The sequence below is a fragment of the Sylvia atricapilla genome, chromosome 6, assembly GCF_009819655.1.
Source record: "Sylvia atricapilla isolate bSylAtr1 chromosome 6, bSylAtr1.pri, whole genome shotgun sequence".
NCBI lineage: Eukaryota > Metazoa > Chordata > Aves > Passeriformes > Sylviidae > Sylvia > Sylvia atricapilla.
In genome coordinates, this window is record NC_089145.1 from 11,014,116 (window position 1) to 11,032,832 (window position 18,717).

General features: G+C 40.4%; 2 protein-coding genes, 1 long non-coding RNA gene and 1 other non-coding gene across 9 annotated transcripts in view; 1 reads left to right on the forward strand and 3 right to left on the reverse strand.

Annotated features, from left to right (window-relative positions):
• Positions 1-1,011, reverse strand: part of ZNF143 (zinc finger protein 143) — a 37,168-nt gene extending 36,157 nt beyond the window's left edge. For all 3 annotated transcript variants that reach the window (XM_066320764.1, XM_066320765.1, XM_066320759.1), the window contains exon 1: positions 901-1,011. The gene's annotated coding sequence lies outside the window, so the exon portion shown is untranslated. The remainder of the gene's footprint in view (positions 1-900) is intronic.
• A 418-nt stretch (positions 1,012-1,429) lies between these two features.
• On the forward strand, positions 1,430-14,343 carry LOC136362345 (uncharacterized). 3 transcript variants are annotated; one of them, XR_010743780.1, is made up of 5 exons: positions 1,430-1,511; positions 2,470-3,196; positions 7,027-7,108; positions 13,670-13,856; positions 14,038-14,343. It is a non-coding gene; the product is annotated as an uncharacterized lncRNA (long non-coding RNA). The 3 variants fall into 3 exon arrangements; XR_010743781.1 differs by lacking the exon at positions 7,027-7,108 and having other exon boundaries at positions 1,431-1,511; XR_010743779.1 differs by lacking the exons at positions 13,670-13,856; positions 14,038-14,343 and adding an exon at positions 7,458-7,819 and having other exon boundaries at positions 1,432-1,511.
• Positions 3,686-18,717, reverse strand: part of IPO7 (importin 7) — a 43,236-nt gene continuing 28,204 nt past the window's right edge. For both annotated transcript variants that reach the window (XM_066320766.1, XM_066320767.1), the window contains 15 exons: positions 17,933-18,009; positions 17,473-17,589; positions 16,593-16,682; positions 15,912-16,077; positions 14,961-15,121; positions 14,008-14,136; positions 12,324-12,390; positions 12,120-12,245; positions 11,729-11,826; positions 10,220-10,315; positions 9,269-9,489; positions 8,959-9,164; positions 8,412-8,618; positions 7,944-8,060; positions 3,686-5,413 (listed from right to left, as the gene is read on the reverse strand). In XM_066320766.1, the coding sequence (XP_066176863.1) occupies positions 5,316-5,413; positions 7,944-8,060; positions 8,412-8,618; positions 8,959-9,164; positions 9,269-9,489; positions 10,220-10,315; positions 11,729-11,826; positions 12,120-12,245; positions 12,324-12,390; positions 14,008-14,136; positions 14,961-15,121; positions 15,912-16,077; positions 16,593-16,682; positions 17,473-17,589; positions 17,933-18,009 (1,976 nt within the window). In that variant the 3' untranslated portion in view covers positions 3,686-5,315. The remainder of the gene's footprint in view (positions 5,414-7,943; positions 8,061-8,411; positions 8,619-8,958; positions 9,165-9,268; positions 9,490-10,219; positions 10,316-11,728; positions 11,827-12,119; positions 12,246-12,323; positions 12,391-14,007; positions 14,137-14,960; positions 15,122-15,911; positions 16,078-16,592; positions 16,683-17,472; positions 17,590-17,932; positions 18,010-18,717) is intronic.
• Positions 16,217-16,397, reverse strand: LOC136363257 (small nucleolar RNA SNORA23). Its single transcript, XR_010743959.1, has one exon. It is a non-coding gene; the product is annotated as a small nucleolar RNA SNORA23 (small nucleolar RNA).

The following is an 18,717-nucleotide window of genomic DNA, read 5'->3' on the forward strand; positions in this document are numbered from 1 at the left end:
GCATGGCCGTCACGTCATTATTTTCTGAATGAAAAAAGCACCACAAATGAGGCCTTATCAGAAAAGAAAACAAAAAAATCTTTGCGTTATTGCAGGCCATTATTCTAGAGGAACAGCTTCTCGTTCTCCCGTTCTATTAAAAATTCTAGAGAAGAAAAAAAAAAAAAAAAAAAAAAAGGATAATGGGAACAAAAAAAAAAAAAAGACTGTAAAAAATTAAAAATAAAGAAAAAAATGAAAAAATTTTAAAAAAGTGAAGATGCTGTTGCATCTTGGCGCGGTGAGGGAGACGCAGCAGAACGGCCGGGGCGCAGGAGGCCGGGCAGCAGCGCGGATTTTCCCCGGAGCCGCACGCCGGGCCACCGCCGCCTGAATGCCGCTCTGCGGCCGCCAGCACGGAAACACCGCGTTCGAAAAAACAATAGCAACGAAAAACTCTAGTACCTTATGTAATGTATTTTTAAAAACGGGGGGGGGGGGGGAACGAACAAAAAAAAAAAAAGGGGGACAACAACCAAAAAAAAAAATAACCCAAACACGGGGGAAAACGTAAAAATATACGAGCCCCCCCGCTTTAGGCAGGGCGGGCGCGGGCCCCGGAGCGCCCCGGCCCGCGGCCCCCTCGCCCCCCGCCCGTGACGCAGCGCCGAGCGGCCCGGGGGGGCGGCCCGGGGGACCCCCGCGGGCCCGGCGGGCGGGGAGGGGCCGCGGGCCCCGCGGAGCGGAGCGGCTTTATCGCCGCGGCTCTGCCGCTCGGCTCGGTGCCGCCCGCGCCCCGCTGCCCCTGCCCGCCTCCCCGAGCACCGCCGGCGGGCGCGGCGGGCGCGGCGCGGCGGCCCCGTCCGGAGATGGCGGAGGGAGCATAAGGCACACTGGGTAAAAGCACATTTATATACGAACCTCGCCGAGAAATTTTCCAACAATTCCTCCGTCCGACCACCATGCACCAGGACAGGAAACGGCCGCTCGGCGCCGCCCGCCCGCCCGGCACCGCCCTGCGCCCCGCGGGCGGGGCCCGGCAGCCCCGGCTCCGCCGTTCCCATTGGCCGCGCCGCGCGCGCCGCCGCCGCCGCCGCCCGCCATTGGCCGCCTGCGGGCCGCGCGGCTGTGCCCATTGGCCGCGCGCCCGCGGACCCGCCCCGCGGCTTCATGGCGTCGCAGCTGTGCCGGGCGCGGGGCCGCCGCCATTTTGTGCAGCGGGCAGCCGGGCGCCCGCGCGCCAGCGGGGAGCGGCGCCATTTCCTGCCCTCCCCCGGCGGGCGCCGTGCGGGCCCGCAGCGCCTGAGGCGGCGGGACGGGCAGCGGCCGCCGGCGCCCCCGGCAGCGGAGCCGGCTCGGCCGGGGCCTTCCCCGCTCCCTGGGGCCGTGCGCCGGGCCCCGGGGCCGGCCGGGGACAATGAGCCTTTCCCTTCCCGGCCTCCTGCCGCATTATCTCCGGCTCGGCTCTGGGGGGAGAAGGACGCTGTGCTTAAAGCGCTGCTTGGGAGTGTTTATCCCTACGTGATTTTTAGGTATGTTAAGGTGTGATAAATAGTCCAACAGCTCCCAGTCTTAAGGCAAGCAAAGCGTATTACGGTTAATTCCGTAGGTGATTTTCAGGAAACTATTGTGCGGTTGACGCGCATTATCCCCATTGATGGGACACTAAGCCCAGCTCTGATGGACTTACTGCATCTTCCTGAACATGAGAGATGTAAAAACGTTTACGTTTTGCTCCGGAATAATAGTAGTTGGAAATTCTTGCAATCCAAAATTATTGCACAAAAAGCAAAAAAAAAAACAAAACTTATTCTCAAACAGGCCTAGTAGCCAACAGGTTTTCTTTCTTAATTTACTGTTTCCTAATTGCGAGTTTTAAGCCAAGCACAAACTGCAGCCATCACTTTGGTTTGAGGTACAGCAGCAGTGAAATACCAAAGATAAAATCCTGTTCCTGATTTGCCAACTCCCCTTGTGTAAATAGATTATTTTTAACATGTCTGTAAAATACTACAGTCTCTCATTTTCACTCCAAAGTGGTTTGTTTCCAGCATCAACAGTTTGCTTTAAAAAAGCAGAAATACACAAACTAGTCAAATGCTATTAAAGGTAAAGCTACATACTGATTGAAAAGTGACTGATAATCAGCATCAGACAAAGCTTTTCAACGTGGCTCATTCTGGGTAGGTAGAAGGTTCCACAGAAAAAATAATCAATCCATAAAACTTACCAGGTATCCTTTACTAGGCATAATTAAAAATTAATCGCCAATTAAAATGTTTATTGGCAGGTAGTCAGTAATTACTCCACTGCAGACTTGGTAAATCCTGTAGTAAGTCCTAGGCTATAGGAGATTTGAACACAGCTTTGCTCTACTACCCTGATACATAGGAATAATTCTTTGAAGACAGTGTTTAAGAAAGAAAAAAAATTAAATAACCCCATATGTCGGCATTTTTAAAAACTGGCTATTTTTTATACTTAACACAGTTGAAGAGAACTCTGGGTGTGCCTAACATTTGTTTGGAGAAAGATTTTGGAGAGGGAAATACAAACCTGAGAGCGGTGCAACTCAAGCAGGACTCAACTGTAAGGATACAGCTACATTCAAAACACCACACTGAAATAAGTGAAGATAAGGATTTGCTTTAGATGTTTATTAATGCAGGGAGATCTTCCATAATAGAAAAAACCAGAGGCTTTAAATTTCCCAGCTCTTCCTTTAGAGTTGCATTATCCTTGAAAATGGAATGGATAAGTGCAAGTTCTAGGAGGAAGATCAGTTTTTAATTTGACATAAGTGTATCACTGAAATTGATATATTGCATCACAAAATGCGCTATCACCACCAACAACAATGCAAAATTGTTTTGCAATTTATATAAATACATTTCTTGGAGCAAAGGAAAGCAAAGTTCTAGATCCATTCTTAAAAAAGATGCTCCTTGCTAACCAGTCTAGTGACACATGAAAGCACCCTTGAAGTAAGACTGTATTCCTCACATCAAGATAAAATTTTTCCTTTGACTTGTGACTTGAAAAATATAATTGTTCCAGAACTGACAGTGGTACTAAAATTGGTGATTTCCGCCTTTTTTTCGTCATCTGCTTTATACATGAAGCCTTCTCACTGCTGCTGTCACATCCTCTGCCACGAGGCCCAGAATGGCTCATCTGTGCTCAAAGGTTCTCATACATTTTTAGGATGTATAGAAAGGTAAGCAGATGTTCAGAAACGGTTTGTCAAACTGGGTGTTCCCAAGGAATGCACAGGAGAAGGCATGCTGGAAGGATGTCTGTCAGCTTTCTCTACAAAAATACAGCCCTGTCTGGAGCTTCCCTGGGGGCTGGAGCACACTTGGCCCTGCCCATGAGTTACAGTCACAAACCTCCAAACAAGTTCTGCTTTGTGCATCACCTAAAGATGGATAATCCCATCCAAGGACTTATTAGTCAGGCCTTTTCGCCCCAGGTGCTTTGCTTTTCAAGTGTCCCTTTGGTACGGGGGTAGGGCTCTGTGTCCCACCCCGGCCTCCCGGGTGCAGGGAAGCGTTTGCTGGAGTGGAGAGGCTGCAAAGCCCCTCCTGCTGCCTGGGAAGCACCAGAGGAAGGCAAAGCATGGGCTGGGCAGCTCAGCAAGGAAACCCCAAAGCACCACCAAATGCTGCTACTGTGCTGATGCAAAAAACCACACCACACAGACCAATTTTCTGAAGACTGCATTTTGAGTATCATAATATATATATATGTGCATTTCATTTTTACAGATAAAAACTCAGTTTATTTTTAACCTGTATTTAAATTTTGGAGGCTTACATTAAATTAAGGTAGCTTGTTTAATATCAATTGTAACAGCAGGTGACATTTTTATATAAAAACAGCCTAAAGAAAAAAAAAAAAAAACCAACCCAAACATTTGATTTAAAAGACCTGACACCAATGATCTCCAGGCAAGATCAAACGCCAATGGATTTTGCTTTTAGAAAAGAAAAAGGGGGCATTTAAGCCAACCCATTCACAGCCTCTCCCTGCTGGCTTCTTCATACAGTGGTTTTGATAGTGGTCCCAGAGGGAACTGTATTTTGCCTCTCTAGCTAAAATACTAGTTACTATAGCAACTTTGAAGGAAGAAAATTGTGGCTTCAAAACTGAAAGATTGGCAAAACTTCAAATACACTGTCTGGATCAGGCAGACAACAGCACACACGAATGCTGCAAGTGCAGAAAGAGGGGGAATGAAATGCAGGAGCAGTGCACCTGCACCTACCATGAGCTGGAAGAAGAGTATTTCACACACCTGGGGAAAAAAAAAACTGTATTTATATACCATAGCCCAGATCAGCCAATGACACTTGTTTTTAATAGATTGCATACGTAGATGTTTCACCCATACACTTCAATTAAGAACTTCACATCTCATTTACCTGCTTTAGAGAGGATAACTTTTCCTTGTGCTTACAGTACACATTTGTTCAATTTTCTAGCTTGTACAGTGAGATCTTTAAAAAAAACAAAGGACACGGAGGGTGTTGCTATTTTTTCTTTAGCAGCAATGAAATATCACTAACCCCTTTTTACATATCCGAATTCAAGTCACAACCAGAGGTGACTGCACCACAAAGTCACCAGGTACAAAACTGCTAGTTCATTTTAAATTATTAACTTGAAATTATTTTCCCCAATACATCCCTTATTTTTTATTTTTATAAATAGCAAACATTTTGCTATTTTTGTACATAGGCTAGCAGGCTTGTTTCAATATGAAAGTGCTAATTCATTTACAGATTTATCAGTTATGTAGTGCTACATAAAGTGTCCAATATTCTACATATGAACAATCTTGATAAATGGAAATGATGAAGATTAAGTAAGGCTGATTACCTCATCTTATTTACATTAAAAGAATAGACACCCAGTAGTAGGGATAAAAGGGAAAGAAACTGGGCAAATATTCATACTGCCACAGGTGTAAAAATTAGGTCTGCCTTCTAGCTTGTACTGTAAATGAGACATTTTAAATAGTCCTGCAGCCCATGTCTAGTTTGTTTTTCCTCAGAAAAAGAAAAGCTGCCTTCACGACATCCCCTCTTGATTTCCGATCTCCAAAGTGTGTCATTTGAAGCTTTAAATTCAGATTCTTCCTATCTTCAAAAAACCTCTGGTTTGCTTTCCAGTATCATGTTGTATAATCAGGTCCCACTTCTGGGGCTTTTGTCCAATCTATTTATAAATTAGTTTAGAGTGAGTTGTAGATAACATGAACCAGTTCTGGAACCACTATTGGGAGGAACACAAGCTCTTCACTACAATCACACAGTAGCAGGAAAAGTGATAATTCAATTCATTCCTGGGGCAGGGCCTCCAAAATTAAATGAAGTTGGCACAACTGGAGCATTGAATTTGTATCCTCCATGCTTTTCAATCATTTTGGATTCTAAAACAAAACAAAAAAGACACAAGAAATTTTAGTGTGTGTGTAGGGGGAAAGACAAACCAAGATTCTGCGACTGACTAGCTTTGAGTCTCTCAGAGATACAGGTTTAACCTGGGGTTACTCAACAAAGGAATCAGCACCCACAAGTGGAAATGTGCCAGGCCCTAAAGAACAGATGGAACTAAAACCCAAGCTGTGTTAAGCTGTAACACTGACTCTTTTCTTATTTTAACCTCTCAATACTGTTACCAACATGCTTTCATAAATTTGCACTTCAAATGCTTTTGGGTTAACGTCAATAGACTTTCCAGTCAAATCAGTAACAGAGCATATATGCAAAAAAGCAGTACACAGATATTGGCTAAATTTTTGGTGTTCCTATCTCAATTCAACAATATAAGCAGAAGCCACTGAAGCACCAGAAAGACCTTTTTACACGTGCTGCTACCCAAACAGGTGATTTGGACTTTAAGTTACTAGACCTGGTTCTGAGAGAAAACTACCAAGTTGATGACTTTTCATTTTCAACTAAATCTTAAGATCTTTAGACATCTGAGGTCCACATATCCATCACTGTAACTACCAGTGATAGTTCAGGGGTCTGGTTTTACCATCCTTCAAACACTGCTTAAGGACAGGTTTTTACAAGTTCTAATACATGGACAAGTGAAAATCAGGTTGGTAATTTAGGTTGTACCTTTAATACAGTCTAGGTAGTGCAGAAAGTGGTTTCTGTTATTCCCAGGCCAAGATAACAACATTTACTAGTGTCTTATATTGGTGTTAAAGCTTTCTCCTAAGTCAAAATAGTTGCAATCTCTCTGGGAATACAGGACAGCTGATATTATCTAGCAAATCTGCATTTTGGCTCTGTGTCTTTGGAAACAGGCCAGAAAGATGTGGCCATGGCTAATGGAGCATGGGGGGAGAATCCCTCACAGCTCCACAGAAAACAGATCTCTTAGCATAAGCAGAATTCTTCTAAGCTACATTAACAAGGGAGACTTGTATTTGAAATCCTTTTTAACAGTGTGGTAAGTGGCCTAAATGTAGTACCAGTGTGCTCTGATAGTAGGCAAGAGTTTCCCATAAGGATCTGGTTGCTTAAGATAAACATCACAACGTCTCAAAAAAATACAAAACAAACAAACACCTCAAACATTTTTGTCTCCATAAAATGCAGCAGTATATAATTACATCATATAACATCTATTGCTTGACAGGGGTCACAGTGAAACTATTTTATAACCATCAAAACTGGATTATTCTGGACACAAGCTTTGTGAGGTGATTTAGGCTGTTCTCTCATAAAAAGCACTTATTAAATGTGTATTCTTACTACCAGTCTTGTTGAAAAAAATATGAGTTTCTGTTTGGAAACACCTGTAGCAATTGCTCACTAAGAGGATATGAGGCTGGACTGATCCCTCAACATTCAGTGTGATACATATCGGCTTACTCTCAAGAGGGAAAACTTAGGAAAAAAAAACTGAATACAGATTTAAAAATCTGTATTATCTGAATATTTAATAGGCTTGATGATGTAGCTGTACAGATGATAGTACTTTCATAATTTAGTATTCTCCTACCCACACGATCCTTGTGCATTCCAGCTGGACTACGTCACATCTCAGGAAATAATTTATCAGCCACTTGATGTGCTTGTTAACATACCTGGAGTTCATCTACCTTCAGGTAATCAATTGTTTTCAATTCCAAGCATTTAGGACAAATATCCTTTTATTTCCTTGGCCACCTCCCCAAGTGTTTCTACCATTCCTCCCACCTGTGGTAGTGCCTCCCAGTTTGTGCAGAGATGCTTTGTGACATGACCATTTTAAGAGATTTCAAACAGCCCTGGTTTTGATGGAGACATTATCAGGCTTGAATTTTAGGCCTTTGTCCTGGGTTTCAGTGTAGGATGCCACAAAGGATTTATTTTACCACCATTTTCCTGAGCTGTGTAATCCAGGTGGGGCAGTGTTTTCCCAGCCCCCTCCCTCTGGGCTATCTCCTGTTAATGGCCCATCAATGCCTTGCCCAGGACTCACAGGTAACTCCCTCCGGGAGCTCTCTCTGGTTAATGGGCCAGCAAGGACCCACTGCATGACTCATGATCCCATTGTGAGATGCTCCGCCCAGGGGGAGCAGCCAAGCATTCCCACCTCGATATAATCTGGGATTTGGGACAGTACAGGCAGCCCTCACCCACTGGATTCCCTGAGAACCAGAGATACCAGACCTTTCTATGGGATCACTGCTTCAACAAGACCACTCCATCTGGACTGCTACCACCACCCTAACTAACAGGGTGGCAAGTTGTATTCTGACTCTGTCAGGGGTCTTCTGCTATTGTGAGGGTTTTTCTGATTTTTTACCTTCTTTCTATTAAATTGTATTTCTGACTTGGAGTCTCTCACTGGTTTTGCTTTCAAACCACTACAGCCTTTTCTGTATTTTGGCTCCTAAGCACGCCCAGGGCACTGACAGAGCAAAGGGAGGCATTATTGGTATGAAGGGGTGCAGGTACCGTGTGCTGCCCGCCGCTGATCTGCCAGGGTCGCTATGTCCTGCAGCTGCTTCCTTTGTTCTTCGTTCAGGCCCTGTGTCAAAGCCTGGTACCACACAGGGTTACGGTTCTGAATTGCTGCAGCAGAAAGAAAATGTTAGCAAAAGGAAACTGTTGATCAAAATGTTCTAGAACTCAAACTCACTCACTGCCATTTTAATCAGAGTAATATTCTGTTACGGTTATGTAATTCATGGCCTTTAAACACTAGTACAGCTTCTGACCTCTTCCCTACTATTATAAAATTAATTCAGGCATCTCCCTCTGCTCTGAAAGTTTAATGACAACATCTCCTTTCCAAAGAAAGAAATGGTTCGAGCACATATTGGAAAGCCTGTTAGGAAGTTTCTAACAGGTTCTAGTTTACAACACTGTACACTAAAGTTGAAACGTAACTTGTTGGCCAGGAAAAGAAATACAGTTACTTACTCTGAAAAATTGTTTTAAATATTTGATATTCATCAATAGGGTTGTCTTCATCATCAATAATTGTGGAATAGCCTTCCAAAGCAGTCTCTTCAGCATCATCTTCTTCCCAGTCTTCATCATCTCCATCTTCACCTGCCTGTTTTGCTAGAATTTCTAGATATTCTTGGCCATCTTCATCAATGTCATCTTCATCACTGCCCAGCTCCTCTGAGTTAATTACAAACGAAAAAAGGTTTATCTTGAGAACAGCAAAAACAATTCTTTAGAAATGTGGCTAATTAGATAAAACAGGCAGTGGAAGTGGTAACAATACAGTACAGGCTGGGAAGGGGGGAGCTCATTTAACTCAGCCCTGGAAATCCGTTTTTAAGAGGGAGTGGAAACTAAATCAGATACACTTAAAAGTTGTCAAAAGACATGCAGTGTTCTACTGCAGTGATTCATTTTAGGAATTAGAGTACTCAGAAGAATTCCATAAAGGAACTCAGTATCTCCATCAGAAAAAAATGAAACATACAAAATAACATCAAAGGTTTCATCTCCATACCTGTTTCCTCATCTTCTTCAGCTTCATCATCATCATCACTGTCATTTTCATGCTCTGCATGACAGGCATATGCTCTTTTCAATCCATTAAATAAAAGGATAAAAGCTGGCAGGATCTGCCCAGCAACTTGATTTAAAACCTGTGGTATTTGCTCCAGATCAATAAGAGCACATAAGCCAAGCACACACATCTTTCTGTCATGAAGTCTGCAAAACAGAAGAGTAAAACATTGCAAGTTCTGTCATGATTTACAAGCAGGCCATACAAAGGTGTATCCCAGAGAATCATCTCCAGAAGTGCAAACACTTACCCCAGGAAACAGTCCACATCATTAAGCCACTGAGTTATGAAGTGATTGGTGACAGGCTCCACATTATTGGGGAAACGAAGATTTTCCAACGTGTTTAATAGTAAATGAGGATTGTAATACAAAGCAGCTATGGCAACCTGGAGGCACATGGTTCGCAGTTCACTGGTTTTCACTTCTCTGGTCAGTCTCTCCAAGGCAGCTTCCACAAACAAGGGTATGCACTGGACAGATGTGAGAACATGACACACTCAGCCATCAAAAATAAAACTTGTCCTTCTGTACTTAAACAGTGTGGCACAGAAACACAGATGGCATGAAACTGAGTCATTTTTAATTACCAGCAGAAGTCAGATACAAAGATGAACTGAAAATGTGAAAATATTTAATCACATGGATTTTGTGACATCCTGCACAGCAAATGTAACTTCTGGTTCAATAATCTTATGTATTAAAAATGGAAAATAGAGGAAAATGTGTACACTAGGAAGTCCAAAAAAATCAGCTTATTCATCTCTCAAATTCCAACTGGCACATGTGCATAATGAAGTCCCTGGTCCCTCTCTATTATATTGATTTGAATTCTAGGAACTTCATTTTCATTCTTCATTTTTTCAAAGCTATGAACTTGTCAGAATAATTTTCATTAAATATTCACTAGAATTAACATACAATGCAGATAATTGACTTTTTTAGAACCAAGATGCTCCTGAGGTGGTACTCCTCCAAACTCATGGAAACACCAGAGTTTTGCAGTGTCCTAAATTCTGGAGCCAAAGTGTGCAGGAACTCTCTGCAGTGCTGTCAGTGAGTAACACTGAAGTACAAGACAGGATTATTGGTTGCACCACACCAAGTGCTTGTAACAAAACTCATCTTAATATATAATTAATTCATACTACACAATAAAATATTTTAGAAGTATTTGTTTTAGCAACCAAAGTTGTTACCAACCTGATCAATGCCACGCCCTTTACACTGAAGAATAATTACTTCTAACAGCTTTGCTGCATGACATTCTGCATCTTCTCCAGCAACTCCTGTAAGGACCTGAAACACAGCCATTACTGAGGGGTGTATCCCCTCAAGGAGTATTCTCTGTACACTGCTTTGCCTTGAAAACCTGGTATGAATTTACTCCCTCTAACATATGCCAGCATGAACAACCATCAGTGAAGCAGTCAGGTGTACAGCGAAGAAACTGAAAACTGCTGAAAGTGGGCAAAACTAACCTACATGTACAAATATTCAAGAACTTTGTGGATGCTGGGCCCACCACAGTTACTAGCATCAGTAAGTTACTACATGGTAAAAGCATCAGCTGGTCATTTTTGCCATAGGTCATTCCCATACATGTAAGAAAAACTTCTCTTATGCATTAATGTACTGAATTTTGTAGAAGTTTGATTTACAAAAATGGGATAGCCAGTGGAAAACCATGCAATACCTAAAATTTATGTTAAAAATTTTTGATGTTCAGCCAACACCAATCACTAAGTGGCCATGACAGGCTAATTTCATATATAATATTCCAAGAAATGACAAACAGCCTAATTGGTCTTCTTGCAACTTGCTTTCAAACAAAGGCTGGCAAGACTTATCCACTAGTATTTATAGAATACTAGAATAGTTTTTCACTGTAATATTTAAACATCATCAAAAGAATTACTCAGGAAATACCACAGGCAGCACAGCTGACAGTTCACCAAAGCTCTTATACAGACACCCCACAGTATATCAAGGAGTGGAAAACCGAAATCCCCGCGTATTAAGATGATAAAACATTAACACACATAGTATAAAAAAAATGATAAAAAAGTTCATCTCATGGTGCTAACACTCTGGAAAGCTGTATATTCTGCATTTTGAGTGGACAAAGGAAGCCCAGTAATAGAAAGTAGAATACAGAAACACTGCCCCAAAGTGCCTGGACTGAGTCAGACCAACTGCAGTCTGCTCTCAGCTTTCACCACTGATGTGGCACAAACTTGGGAAAATTGACCATCCTATTCCTGTCCCTTTAGCTTCCATCCCTACACTCATTTAGCTAACACTTGTCAGACCTTCAGCACACACACAGCAAGTGTATCCCAGCCATGGTGAGGCTACAAAATCCCAGATGAAAGAATCCACCCACCCTTTGCAATCTGTCCTGCATGCCCATATGCACAAAGTGTATTGCACCAAACCTGCTTTGTTTATTCTGCGTTTGTTGTGTATGATTTATTTTTGTTGTGTATGATTTATTTTTCCCTTCTGCTAAAGGCATATATCTGAAATTTTGATGCAATCTTCTTAAATTTCCCTGCATTAACTTAGTAATTTGGGGAATCTTAGAGGATATTAGATTGCAAAATGCTTTAAAGAGCAGATGTCAAAAGCTGCTGTGGAATAAAGTACCCACTTTAACACTGTATTTCGTCAGAGATGGAAGGGTTTGTTATTACACAGGGATTAACTCACCTTCTTGCACATACTGTAGATCATTTCAAGACATTTTGGGTCTGACAGAAGTGTATCTGTATCAACAGTAACATAATTATGCAAGAGAGGCATCATATCTGTATTAAAAAGAAGGATGATCAGAGTTAGGTATCGTCTGCATGCTATTAAAATCAGGTTGAAATCTGTGTATTAATTACAGTTCTTTCTTAATGTTTGCCAAGGGAAGTGTGTGCAAGTCATAGGTGCCTTAGCAAAACAAGTCTGGTAGCAGCAACAGCAAAATAAAAATACTTCAAGTGTAACCTCACTTGAGTGTTTTCCTAACATTTCAGTCATGATGCAATTCATTGTATGGCTGAAATTGCAGCCATGAAACCGTCTGGCTTCATGATTTATTTATATTACTTACCAGTAAAATAATCAAAACCATCCTGCTGGAAGACTTCAAACACAAGAGGAAGAAGCTGCCACATTTGCGCAGAAACCTGTTGGCAGGTCAGACTGTGAGCCAAGGAAAAGATCTCCTCGTAGAACTCTAAAACAAACAGAGTCTAGGTAAATATCATGCCAATCCCATGCACTTTTAAAAGTAAGCCAGCAGAAGTAGAGATACCTAATACATGCTGCTGCAAAACTGTTCCAATCACTTGCAAACAGATCCCTTCCAGCTGCTGGGTAATCTGAAAAAACGAAAGAGAAAGAAAAAGAAAAAAAGACAGGTAATGACTATTTTCAGTACTTTAGAGTTGAAATTAAACACACTGTAAAACTGTCAAAGCAGTTTCTATATAGACAATACAGTTTTTAAGAATGATTAGAAATGTCTCACAATTTAGAACACTAAGTGTGTAAAAGCAGCACCCAGCTAAGGATTTGTGAAGTAGCTTTTAATACAAGGTGGCTTTTGAGTATTGGAAGAATCTCATTATGAGGGTATCTTTTAAAAAGAAAAGCCTGACTAACCTTTGCACCAGTTTAGTCCCATTAAAACACTGTAAGCAAATATATATATATATCAAAGGATTAAACAATGGAAATTACAGGAGGTATTTCCTGTTCCAGAAAAGAAATTAAAACAAAAAACCCCAAAAAAATCCCAAATACCACTTCCCAAACCTAGCTTAGGATGTTCATATGGTATAGAGACCATCAGTCTAAATGGTGGTCCTACAGACTCAGTCAGTGTTCCCAATTAGTATATATTAGTCCATGGAATAGCTAACAAAACAGTCATTAACCTGCTGAGGGCACTCACCTTGCACAGGGACAAGTAAAGGCTGAGTTTCATAGTTATGCAGAACAGGATTTAAAACTAACCTGCTAAATACCTTATCTCTTGGAACACTGGTCACCCTGTGTGAGATGTCTCTAAGTATAAATGTTTACTGGTTAACATTTTCAAACTGAGTTCCTCAAGACTAGCATATCGTCATACAGACTTTTAATTTAGAAGGCAAGGATTTGCTGACAAACACAGGTACATGAAAAGCCTGATCAACAGCTCTAGCAACAAGTAAATGAGCTGAGCTGGTCCTTGGTTTATTGTGTGGCAGCACTGAATTCTGCCCTTGGGAATCTGTATAATGCTGCTTCTTTTGTGAAGTTTTCAGAACCATACACTTTATTACTGAACTCTTTAGTCACTAAAAGCCTATAATGTATTTATTAAAAGACCATAGCTGACTTTGTCCAGAAAGATTTTAATCAAAATAGCATCTTTTGAACTGGCTGTACTCTGGACAGAAGGGACTTCATTCAGTACACCAAAACAAAATGAGCGAAGGAAATTTCTAATCCCAAAGGAAAACTCTCCAGGGCAGATGAGGCAGATTAAACCCCCATCTCTGAGCTTAGCCACAAGAGCTGTATTTGCTCACATCGATTCTGTCACAGAGAGCAAACCCAGTCAGCAGAGTCAATGTTTGGAGCTATGTGAAGCTTTATCTGTTTTGTTTGAAGGGCAGACCTCATCAAATCAGATGTGTTTCCAGCTGAGCTGACAGTTCCACCTGCTGCAGACACATTGCTTCTACTGTTTGAACAAGAAGCTGGATTCTTACGGGAAATACTGTGGCAACATTTATGCTCTATTACTGCATGCATTGCATTAGAAAAGTGACCCACTCTGTTACCACTTGGCTACATGGTAAGTATAAGTACTTCACTATTTTCTGTTATAACATCTGTTTGGCCAAAAGGACACTGTTTCAGGTAACAATGCCAGGACCACTGCACCTACAAAAGACTTATAGTGTTCTTAGACCACACACATCAGCTTTAAAGTAATTTTTACTTACTTCCTTGTGATCTTCAACTACACTGAGAAGCGTATCAATAGTATTCAAGATTCCCATTGCTGTCACTGCTTTGTCATCACTGCCCTCTTCATCTGGACCAGTCTGGATCACCTGGTTAAATGTCATTGCCTGCACAGAACAACCCATAAATATGTCATTGAAGTGTGAAAGACTGGCATTCTACACAATTTCAGAAGGACTTCTGTTGAGAAAACGTGGACAAATAATAGCAGATGACTGCTCTGCTCCAGAAAATCTTTTCAGGATGATAAAATTTGAATGTTAAGCCATTGGAGCTGTCACCCTTCATCTACTCATGAATAAAAAGATATAAATTACATTATGTCCCATGCAGGGGAATACATTTTCCCTTGCTAAGTTCTTCTGACACAAGGTTTCCTCAGTAGCTGAACTAGACTGGAACACTTGGCAGGCATTCCCAGAGAGGAAGCAATAACAATTCCATTTTAATTCCAGGGGCCTTTAATAGGAAAGCACTGAGCTGACCTCTGCTTTGCAGCCATTAATACAACTTGCTAGATATGGCCATTCAAGCTCTGAATTTCTCCTGCAAATTCAATTTTATTTTCACATCAAATTTTTCATTTAAAAATCTACTCTTTATTTTAATATTTTAAAACAGACAACCTAAGTGGCATGTTAGAGACTACCTAAAATGTGCGACCAATTTCATTATTATCACTATCAGGAGGAAATATGGACAGATTTTGCAAACATTTTTAGAACTGTTCTTAGAAATTTCCACTCTGTGTAAGTTATGAAGCCACTTCTGATGAAAAACTGTCTACATGTAGCAGAAAATTACTTGCACCAATGCACTTAAACAGACTGGAGTAACAACAGCTATTAATTGATGGTCAAATTCAACTAGCAATTTTAAATACCAATCTTTCCCATATTAAACAACTCCCCAAGCCACCGTGAAGTCTCACCAAATGCTGTGTCATTTCTACTGCAATTGGGGTAACTTCTTCACTATATTCACAGATCATCTTCTGAATCACATTAGTAAGATCATCATTTTCAGTCTCTCTTATAATATGAAGCAAAGCTTGCATTACAGGTCTAATGAATGGAGTAATATATTCTTTAGCTGTAAAACAGGTGGAATGTTTGAATTAAAATTCTTAGAAAACCACAGATCAGTGTAAGAACCTCAACCTCAAAAAGTTTTATTTAGTGCTTCAGCATTAACATGCCAAACCCATGGGTAGTATAAATCACTACAGCAATACTACCATTCAGAACAAACTTTTAGTAACCTATAACAAGATAATCAAAATTCAAGTATGAAAACTAGAGCTTTATGGTCTGAATTCAGAAAATGCAAGATTACTGATCAATGCAATGGGTACATATACACCTTTGTCGAACTACCTGAACTATTAAATATTATATATACATATAAATATATTTAAATAATAATTATATTATATATATAAAATATGTAATTTATGTTTGCTTTGTGGCTTTTATGCCAGCTTCAGGAATACTAAGCCACGTAAAACCTGCCTGGATCAAGACAGCCTATTTTTTTTTCTTTAAATAAATTTTAACATGAACAAATACATGCCAAGACAGATATTGCCTCTGTATTTCTGATTCAACTATTAGGTGCTATAAAATTGGATTTACTGTACCATGAAGCTCTTGTTTACAATGTTTTAATAATCATGTCTTATAATGTTAAAATGCAATTTATTGTATAATTTAGTAAAAAAAATATAAACTTTTCTAGCTGAAAGATTATAGTAAATTACTACAAGTTACAACTGCAAGAGGGAAATGAACATCAGGGAAGAAGAGAACAAGTCTGCCTGAACATCACAAAGTTAACAGCTATTCCATTAAAGCTTCCTGTAGGTGTGAGAAAGGGCTCCTACCTTTCTCTTGATTACTGATGAGAACTTGAAGAGCTATTGCAGCTTCCACTTTCACAGGCATTTCCCTATCATCTATCAGACACCGTCTCGTGAGTTCTAAGGCTGTCTGGAGATTCTGGTCACTTTTAAATTTGACTTCACAGAAATAATGAAGAACCCAGCAAGCCTGGGGAAAAAAAAAAGATATCGAAAAAATTCAGTTTGTAATCCTACAAACAGGATTATCAACTATTTGTACACCCATAACCTACACAAATTATTGAATCTGAGGTGAATAAAGATACTGTAAGACTTTTCAGTGATGAAGATGTTTGAGAGTGTGGAGGCTGGTCAGTGGGAGGCTGTCCTGCAGACATCACTGGACCAGTACTATGATCTCAGGTTCATCTTTGGCCACAGGTTTTGTGTGAGCAGTACAGTCTATGTGCAAAACACACACAGACCCTACCACCAGACACAGATGGGAAACTGTGCACACAATGCTGCAGCCATTTCAAAACTACACAGGGCCTATCTAGAATCACATGTAAAAACGCTACTCATCTCTGGAATAAGTGTACAACTTATTATGAAAAAGGTGCAGAAAGGAGAGCATCTGTGAGAGGGAAGAAGTTGAAGATTTCTGAATTCTTCATTTGGAACAGACAGTGTATTTCACCAGTCAACGCCACGCTTTCTTACCCGTGCTCTCATGTAACCCAGCTCACTGCTGAAGAGAGGGAACACATGATTCTGCAACATATATTCCATCTGATCCTTATAGATTTTTTTCTGTCAAAATATGAAGGGAATCACATCAGTTTAAAACTTCATATAAAAATATATTTCTATCCCAGTAAATAAGTCACACACAATAAAGTGTGAAGAGTGTAACAAAACCCTCAGACTTTAAACTTAGCCCTTTTTTGAAGTCAGTTATGCGACAATGATCTCCTGTATTAGTAATTAAACTTGGATCCTACACGGATTTTTAAATTTTTCAGTCATAATAGTGACACTCTTTCCCCAGCCATTTTTTGACCCCAAGAGACACCTTTCAATTGGCAGCACATTGGCATCAAAAGTAAAAGTCATCAGGGAAACTGCTTAGAGCTGTGGTCCAAATACAATTCCATGCATAATTCCATGCCATCCATCTATTTGGCTACCATTTTAACTGAGCAACATCACTAATTTAATTTTATTTCCTTTCTTCTATACACAAAAGAGTCCAATAAATAAATAACCTCTCACTGGATGCACTTTTTCCTTCCTTCCACAAAAAAGGGAATGTAATTAAGTGTAGCACAGGAATGGTGCAGTAATTCTCACCAGAAGCACAGAACTTAAAAGAACTTATAACAATAATCTCAACTTGACCTATAAAACTTTGGTAATTAAGTAATTAAGCTGACATTAACCCAAAACAATTAACTTCAACAGCTTAAAAAAACCCGGCAGCAATTCAGAAACTTGTGAACTCAGAGCTATTTGCATTTATTCTAAGGCACTGTATGTTAGAGAAAGCATAGGAGGGGAAAAAAAAAAGGATGAAAAGAACCACCAGATTTGTTCTGCTTACTTTTAGGAGAATTTCAGCCAAAGAACCAATCATATGTAAAGCACCATCTTTCTTGCGAGGATCAGCATTTGGCTCCGTAAGGATCTGATAACAAAAGCCCATTGTCTTCTGCAGGACCTAGATTACATGTAAGGTTAGTCAAAGTATTCCAATCAATCATCCCAGGTACCATTGTCTGTGCTCTGAACTGCTACAGTATCTAATAGCCTGCTCCAAGCCTGGAATTTGGGCAATGTTTTATGTCTTTTTTATAAACACACAATATTCTATCAAGAATGGGTCCTAGGGGAATTTACAAATACAAAATTCTTAAATAGATCAGTGCAAAATAACTTGGAAATTTCAAATGTTAGCATACTATGATATGAGAGCAGAAAAGTAAAACTTTTATTAATGGCTCGTTCAGCAAATAAACTGAATTCAGCAAGAGGTATTTCAGTATAATCTTTGAACAGCTTACCTCTTTCCTTTTACTACATGATGTAAACAATAATGTCTGAGCAGCAGTTGTTGGAGAAATGAAGTCTTCAAATACATCTGTTAAATAACATTGTCACAGTTATAAATTCTGGTCCTTTACTACAGTTCATGATCCCAATGTATTTAATATGAGAAAAGGGCACCCTTCAGGTGGTTAATCACACTTTCTTGCTAGAGATATTCCAAGACCATAGTAACATGTGGTTGGATACATATGTTTCATGTTTTTCACCATGATTGCCTCTACATGTCTAATTTGAAGTTCTATGTCTCTTATTTGTGAGATAAATCTTTTGTAACAGCAGACACAACAGTCAAGTTTTGACAAGGATGTTATTTGCTCTACAGGCTAGCACACAGAATTAATTGGGTTAAAAAATGCTCAGTGTCTCATTTCTCTGCAGAAGAGGATTATCAGAGCCTTGTGTAATACCTGTAGTGTTTACAGGTATGCCTCTGACCTGAGGAATAAAAACTCCCATACCCCTCAAGATGCCTTGTTCTAGCCACATAAACATTCCTAGTGGAGGGAAGCATTTGTTCAGGGAGTCTGAAGTATTTTTTTTCTGTTCCCAGCCTCAGAGGACTGCACAGACTTAAAGTAAACTCCAACATTAAGTAGCAGAGCACAGGAGGTGAACTGGGACAAGTCTGGAAAGTCAGGCTTACTCCATAATGTGTCATTTACCACTGGGGTAAATCTGCTCTGAACTGTGCCATGGGTGAAATTCCCTATGAAATCCAGGGCCTGAAATATTTAAGGCA